Raw genomic sequence first — 8,607 nt, forward strand, 5'->3', positions numbered from 1 at the left:
CCATTTTTACGAAAACCACAGAGGCGTCTTGTTCAGCGTGCTGTCAAACCTACACTAGCAAGGAGATCGGGCTGAAACTATAGCTACAAGCTATCCAAGGATGGTACTATAGAATGTCACCTCAAGGTAGGCCTAGTGGCGTCATCTCTTGGTTAGGCCGGAAACTTATCAATCCACCCTCGTATACTTGTGCCTTCGATATCGCCTTTATCTCGTCAATAGTAGCGTAGCGTCGTCCTTTCATGGACCTCGTCAGTTTTGGTAACAAGAAATAATCACAGGGGGGCCGATTTGAGAAACACGGTGGCTGCGGCATTATAAGTGTGTTGTTTTTGACTAAAAATTCGCGCACAAGCAACGATGTGTGAGCAGGGGCGTTATCATGGTCCAAAAGCCAATTTTTGTTCTTCCATAAATCTGAGCGTTTCTGGCGGATTGCATCGCTCAAATTGCGAATAACTTGCAGGTAATATTCCTTATTGACTGTTCTACCCTGTGTCAAAAACTCATGATGTACCATATTCCTGTAATCGAAGAAAACTGTAAGCAAAACCTTCACATACGACCTAACTTGGCGCGCTTTTTTTGGTCTTGGCTCGTGCGAACGTGCCAACTTCCATCGGGATGATTGAGCTTTGGTTTCCACGTCATAACCATATACCCATGATTCCTCACCAGTTACGACCCTCTGGAGCAAATTTGGATCGTCGCAGACGGAGTCCAACCGCCCCTTAGTAATGCTAATGCGATGTTGTTTTTGGTTAAAATTGAGTAATTTTGGTACGAATTTTGCGGCGACCTGTCTCATGTCCAAATCATTGGTAAAAATCGAATGACAGGAGTCAATCGATATGTTTAGGTCCTCAGCAACTTCTCTAACGCTGATTCGACGATTGGTCAATACTATTTTCTTCACTTTATCAATGTTTTTGTCGGTTGTTGACGTGGTAGGGCGTCCGGCACATTCCATCTTTTAGTTATGATGCAAGCATATTTATGTTTTTTAAAATGGAATACTTTGTATATAATTTTTTACATTAATTAGGCATGATGCGTTTTCCAAAAACATATAATTATATACAATTATTTTTAAAAGCAACATCAGAATTTAAGATTGTTATCTAGAAATTCCACATGGTCCAACATTTAAACCCCGGCTGCGCCGAGCACCGAATGTTATTTTACCAATGGTATTTATGACAAATACATACTGATGAATCTTTTGGCAGACTCGTTATCAGGTTCGACAAATTATATTTTTCAAGTGCGGATATTTTCAATCGCCTTAATACAAGAAATCGGTCGCATTTCACCGAAAAGTAGCACACTGTCGCGAAAACCGCAACTCTCTTATCTTTAAAAATAAGGGAGATATCTCACAAAAGTGCCGAAAATGGGATACCCTGTACGAGAAAATATGAAATTCTACTGAAGAAGTTCAAGTAGGTATTTCTAGTTCAGCATTTTATGTTAATATCTGTTACAACGTTATGATTAGTTTCTTAATTAAATTCAACACAGAATGTGCTATGGATGACCTATCATTTTTTTTGGGTGACATCCACCCTTGATACTAGGGGGGCGCCTTATCTTATGCAAAACAAATGAAAACGTTTTGGGAACCATTTAGATACTGTGACAAGCATTTGATGAATTACAAATACATATGTATATGATTACATACAACAAAAATTCCGACAGAAACACAGAGTTCAAATGAGCATGGGTGTACATCAATGTACAGTATCGAACGTAATCAGAACAATCTCGGTGGTAACTACGAAACAGCGTAGCATTTGTAGTTAGCTTGCAAAGTTTGCTTTATTAATTGTAATTGATCTAAAAATTTACTAATAATAACAACGCGTCGAATCAATTAAGCGTGGAACTAAACAAGCAAAGGCTTCTTTATTTGCTGGTTCCAAGAAAAAGATCCGAGAGATTCCACTAAACGGGCAAACTTACTTGCCATTCGACACCCCAAGCGGTCGGTCTCCTTTCGCGGGCATCAGCCCTACGGCAAGCAATACGGCGATGCCTTCTCCCTCGTCCCCCGCCGTTCCGACACCGCCATCCGTCGACGCACCAAGACAGGGTTGCCCGCCGACCCCGCTTTGCTTCTCCACCCTTCTCGATCCCGCTGCAACCGTCGGGATATTGATGTCTGGGACTGCACCTTTCCTTAACCTGCATCTGGTCGGCAGGCCCAAGAGTTCGTGCTGGACGTCGCGTTCGTACCTGTCCGCGCTGAAATGCTTCGAACAAATGCGAGCAGTGGCGCAGTTTTGTACGTATCGCCCGCACACGTCCAGCCATAGGGACCGCGTGCGAGAATCACTCGGGAAACGGTGGTAACGTACCGCGTTACCTTTCGTCTTCCGGTGCGTATTGAAACAATTTATAACCGCGCACTGGGGCATTCTCGTTGTTTACATACCAATTTGTTTTTCCTGGCGCTACCACATCCGGAATTTATTTAAAAACAAAAAAAAAATCTAAAATCTCACACTTTTCGAATAAGATGATTCTGCACTCACGTTGCGGGTGATTGGCGTTGCACCGTCACTCGTGCCGAGTTGTACGTTACGACCTGCGTTGTTGCCGGCCTCGGTGGTCTCGCTTCTCTCGGGCTGTTCGATGGTTGTTCGACCCCGCCGCACACCACCAGTCGGTCGTCGGTCCCTGGCTTAGGTCCCTGGTGTCTATGCTCCCCCACCCGTTTGTTCACCGGTTACGTCACGAGCTCATGCTGAGATCCGCACCGACGCCTTTCGGCAATCCGCTAACACGCAAGCACTCACACAGCCCCATCCGTACTTTTTTTTTGAAATGCCACACTTCCAATCTGCCAATAACGTTTCGACCCCCACGTTAGATAAGAAATTTTTACGCTACAAATTCCTGTCTCGTACGTACGGTTCCAAAGCAAAAAAAGGAAAACGAGAACGTAAACAAGTATTTGAAGCACGTGTTTACAAAAAAACACAACGGAATTACCATTTTCAAGGCATTCTTAAAGTTTCAGAACTAAAAATAACTGACACTACTGCATTTTCTTTTTGATGCGACTTCCTTGATGTCACTGTCTGAAGTATGATTTCCGGAAATAATGATCTTTAGACTGGACGGATTCACGATCATTGACACGAAGTGCCAATATAGCGTTGTAAGAATTGAACAGTGATTAAACTGTATACTAATAGTCCTGAAGTACCCATAGGTCAACTGACTTCAATTAATAATTCCTATCAACTATCATCTTACCTACCTACCTACCTACCTATCCCATTAATTCTGTTTCCTACATTCAGAGAAACAACGTTCTGATACCATTTTTTAAATAATATACATCTACTATCTACTCGTCAATAACACAATGATCAATAAGACACTTTCTCGACCAACAATGCGTACTGTTAGGTAACCTATTATGTATTGGTTGTACCTAAGACCAATCATTACAACGAAATACATATATACATGTATGTACGTGTCTTTGGACACAAGAGGGTGGTTTGCCCTTTATTGATCGAGATGGAAACAACGGTTCAATGAATCAGCGTCTATGCAGCAGCACGCCTTAGGTACAAGTAAATTGCACCGGTTTTTGGGATATATATATGGTTGCATTAACTATGGATACGCAAACTTTCAAGACAGATGAACCAAATTGTCAAGAAAAACTAGGTAATCAAGCTATTGCAGATCCCTATGTATATATTGCGTAATCATCGTAGAAAACTGACTGGACACACAACATCCTATCCTGAGTCAGAATCCGCATTTCCCAAGAAGTGGTACATCTCGTATCCTTAACTATTTGCTAAGAGTAATCTAATCTGGGGTTTCCCCGTGTCTCAGAGGGTGCTCTACCATCCTATCTATCCTTTTCCTGGTTGCAATTTAGTGCTCTTCCTTCTCCTACCCCTTCCAATACCTCTTCCATCTACAATATTTTCATCATCCTCCTAAACCACCACATCTTCCACAGTTTCCATCCCCTTGTAGCTGTAGCAATCCATTAGTATACAAAGGCGCGACCCCTGTACTACCCTAAGTCTAGCAAAAAAACCCTATACGATCATAATCCAACCTTAACAGTAATCCTTTTTTATATCGCAAGATTACACATTCTTCTGATACTAAAATTCAAAATTCTTATTAAGTGTTACTATCGTTAATGATAATTAAATAGTTGTAACAAAAATGGTCTCTGTTCCTCCTAAATTATTCTTGTACGAAACGTGGTAGAAAAGTCACCTTCAAATGAGACATTTTACGAACATTTATAAAGTTTATTTTCTCGGAAAAGTAACAAAAGATGGTCCGCTAAATAAACCAAATATCTTTCTGTTCACGGGCACTAAAGTTAGAGCGGAGAAAACATTGCACCACCCTCATATTTTTTATTTCATGTGTGTAACCAAAAACAATTCTCCCTTCGGAAAAGAAGATTAAAAGAGGGGCTTTACACAACCAATCTAATATCGATAGTCTTTCATCCGTCCAATTCATTGCAACAGAAAAGACAAAGTTCAAAAAATTGAGTCCATGTACATTTATTAATCTTTAGTGTATCATTTTTGATTCACAAAAAGTGACATCAATTTTTTTTTGTATTCATGACAGCTTACTTTAACGTGTAGAGATGCAGACAACCAGAATTTGAGAATTTTGCCAGCATCGGACTTTAAAGACAGTTCAACATTCTCAGAAATTTAGGAAAGCAAAGATGCTTGTTTAAAGATACAATTCCAAAAATTAGGCAGTTAAAAAGCTGACTGATTTTTTTTTAGCGTACCTAAGCAATCTCTAACCGCCGTACCGCTTACTGTTATTCACTTATCTCTTTTCATTTTGTCTGTACTACTTGTTCAGAGACCGTTCTTCGTTTTGCAGGCCATAAAATTCCTGCATACAATTTTTAGAATGTTTGCAAATTTACAAGGCGGTATGGTGTTTATTTGGTAGTGGACCTTTAGATGCATCGGTACAATGTTTAAATTAGTTTATAGAGGTAACGGTTGAAGNCGCTCGTCTACGGGATGAAGGGGCTTGATATGGGAGTGGAAGGGAGAAGAAAAAGACAAAACAAAATTATTCATTACTGCTTATTCTCTCGTACTTATTGAAGGGTATGGAGTGACTCAAACTATACTCATGTAGCGGCTCCTGCGAAGTTAAAGTTTGCCTGGCTCTACTCTAGTCTAGTCAGAGACATACTAGAGGCAGAAACGGGAGTTAGGAGGGGTACAGGTAGACCTAGATGAGATTACTGTTCGCAAATAGTTAAGGATGTGGGCTGTTCTAGTTTTAAGGAAATGCGAAGTTTAGCTCAGGATAGGAAATAATGCAGGTGCGTGTCCAACTAGTCTTAGGACTGACGACATTATGATGTTGATACAACCCATTTGACAATATTTTTTATAATATTTTTCTGAGTAACATTCAGAAACCAAGAGGTGGTGGAGTCGAGCATATCAAACGTACCTATCAGAATATTGGAAAAAATAATCCTAATCATCATCATGCTAGTTAACGAATATTCAATTAATTATAATATCATTTAGACACATTTCTCATTTTAAGATATGACCCACACCACCTTAAGCTTTGAAAGAAGAACACCTTAAAATACCTATATAAATCTATACAAAAATCTCAATACTATAAATAACACATGAGTTTCGTGTAACATGACAATAAAATTAAGCTACTCTACTCAGTATCAAAAAGTATTTTTAACTACAAAAGGTAAAATAATTTTTAAACACATACTCACTATTAAATTATATGAAGATTTTTTTCATTTCGTAAATATCAGCAACCGCATCCTCAAAAAATGATTACTTACAGAAGGTCACAGCACGAATCAGTTCTTTTTAAATACTATACTTAACAGACGCGAACTGATAAGGTGATTTTTAAAGTTTAATGAACTTTGAATTCAGCGTACGCAAGCAGTACAAAGGTTAACTTTGACTTAACTGTACAGTAGTCTTTGACACTTCGTTCGTAGAAGGTAAAAGATAACGTCCCAATAACAAATTCATTTCGTTATTAATCGTCAGTACGTTTAATACAAATGCATATTAGAATAAAAAGAAAATGTAACACCCGCTGCACTGGCTCGTTTCGATTGGGTAGTATCCAAACACAAGTTTGCCCAAAATGGCGTTACATTTTTAGTCTATAGACACACTAGTGTGTAAGTAAAAGAATTTCGACCGACTACATATTTTTCTAACTTCAAATCCCAACCTAAAGGCGAAAAGAAATTTGTCGGTCAAAATCCATTTTCACACTTTCTTCTGAAATAAAATTCAATGTGTCAAAAGAATACAGTGATTTGGGCGTGAACGGTCTTCGAAACTCCAAACGTATAGCATTGTAGATTTATTACTATCCCATGGAACTGGAACTATATTCCTTCCCAATAAAGGCTCAATTAAAATAATTAAAAAGAGTCACCTTCATTATTTAGTTAAAATGATCCACTGATTCACACCGTATAGTTTCACAAGTGCATAGGTAGGAAGGCAGGAATTGTCATACAACGTTGAGAACGTTTTAATGTCAATAAAAAAATAATGAAAAGAAACGGAATCAGAAAGTGGTCGAAAATAACCAACATAAAATTTACTCGGATCTGTCATTGTACAATTAAATTTCATAGGAAACCTTTCCAAAATCTAAACAATTGCCCCAGATAATAGCTGGTAAACGAGGTCTGCATCTAAAAAAGTATCGCGAATTTTGTGTTTTTTCAAAAATCATTTATTTACGAATATCTATTTTGTCTCCCTCAAAGTAATCCCCATCGGACATTATACGAGGGTGGATTGATAAGTTTCCGGCCTGACCAAGAAAAACAAGGTTTTTAAAAATTTTTTTTTTTTATTTCTCAACATAATCTCCTCCAAGGCTGATACATTTCTCATAGCGGTGTTCCAGTCTATTAATGCCATCTCTATAGACTGATTCGTCAAGCTCCTCAAAATAACCANATTCAGAAACCAAGAGGTGGTGGAGTCGAGCATATCAAACGTACCTATCAGAATATTGGAAAAAATAATCCTAATCATCATCATGCTAGTTAACGAATATTCAATTAATTATAATATCATTTAGACACATTTCTCATTTTAAGATATGACCCACACCACCTTAAGCTTTGAAAGAAGAACACCTTAAAATACCTATATAAATCTATACAAAAATCTCAATACTATAAATAACACATGAGTTTCGTGTAACATGACAATAAAATTAAGCTACTCTACTCAGTATCAAAAAGTATTTTTAACTACAAAAGGTAAAATAATTTTTAAACACATACTCACTATTAAATTATATGAAGATTTTTTTCATTTCGTAAATATCAGCAACCGCATCCTCAAAAAATGATTACTTACAGAAGGTCACAGCACGAATCAGTTCTTTTTAAATACTATACTTAACAGACGCGAACTGATAAGGTGATTTTTAAAGTTTAATGAACTTTGAATTCAGCGTACGCAAGCAGTACAAAGGTTAACTTTGACTTAACTGTACAGTAGTCTTTGACACTTCGTTCGTAGAAGGTAAAAGATAACGTCCCAATAACAAATTCATTTCGTTATTAATCGTCAGTACGTTTAATACAAATGCATATTAGAATAAAAAGAAAATGTAACACCCGCTGCACTGGCTCGTTTCGATTGGGTAGTATCCAAACACAAGTTTGCCCAAAATGGCGTTACATTTTTAGTCTATAGACACACTAGTGTGTAAGTAAAAGAATTTCGACCGACTACATATTTTTCTAACTTCAAATCCCAACCTAAAGGCGAAAAGAAATTTGTCGGTCAAAATCCATTTTCACACTTTCTTCTGAAATAAAATTCAATGTGTCAAAAGAATACAGTGATTTGGGCGTGAACGGTCTTCGAAACTCCAAACGTATAGCATTGTAGATTTATTACTATCCCATGGAACTGGAACTATATTCCTTCCCAATAAAGGCTCAATTAAAATAATTAAAAAGAGTCACCTTCATTATTTAGTTAAAATGATCCACTGATTCACACCGTATAGTTTCACAAGTGCATAGGTAGGAAGGCAGGAATTGTCATACAACGTTGAGAACGTTTTAATGTCAATAAAAAAATAATGAAAAGAAACGGAATCAGAAAGTGGTCGAAAATAACCAACATAAAATTTACTCGGATCTGTCATTGTACAATTAAATTTCATAGGAAACCTTTCCAAAATCTAAACAATTGCCCCAGATAATAGCTGGTAAACGAGGTCTGCATCTAAAAAAGTATCGCGAATTTTGTGTTTTTTCAAAAATCATTTATTTACGAATATCTATTTTGTCTCCCTCAAAGTAATCCCCATCGGACATTATACGAGGGTGGATTGATAAGTTTCCGGCCTGACCAAGAAAAACAAGGTTTTTAAAAATTTTTTTTTTTTATTTCTCAACATAATCTCCTCCAAGGCTGATACATTTCTCATAGCGGTGTTCCAGTCTATTAATGCCATCTCTATAGACTGATTCGTCAAGCTCCTCAAAATAACCATTTACAGCTTCGATTACTTCTTCATTGTCCGCAAATCTCT

General features: G+C 37.6%; 1 protein-coding gene across 4 annotated transcripts in view; it reads right to left on the reverse strand.

Moving 5' to 3' along the window:
* Positions 1-8,607, reverse strand: part of LOC108737536 — an 87,504-nt gene that overhangs the window by 12,331 nt on the left and 66,566 nt on the right. The window contains exon 1 of one of the 4 annotated variants that reach the window (XM_018470448.1): positions 1,966-2,604. The exons of the other annotated variants lie outside the window; for them this stretch is intronic. Within the exon in view, the coding sequence (XP_018325950.1) occupies positions 1,966-2,420 (455 nt within the window). The 5' untranslated portion in view covers positions 2,421-2,604. Of the gene's footprint in view, positions 1-1,965; positions 2,605-8,607 lie in introns of those variants that run through there. 4 annotated transcript variants of the gene reach the window in all.

The sequence above is a fragment of the Agrilus planipennis genome, unplaced genomic scaffold, assembly GCF_000699045.2.
Source record: "Agrilus planipennis isolate EAB-ADULT unplaced genomic scaffold, Apla_2.0 scaffold14, whole genome shotgun sequence".
NCBI lineage: Eukaryota > Metazoa > Arthropoda > Insecta > Coleoptera > Buprestidae > Agrilus > Agrilus planipennis.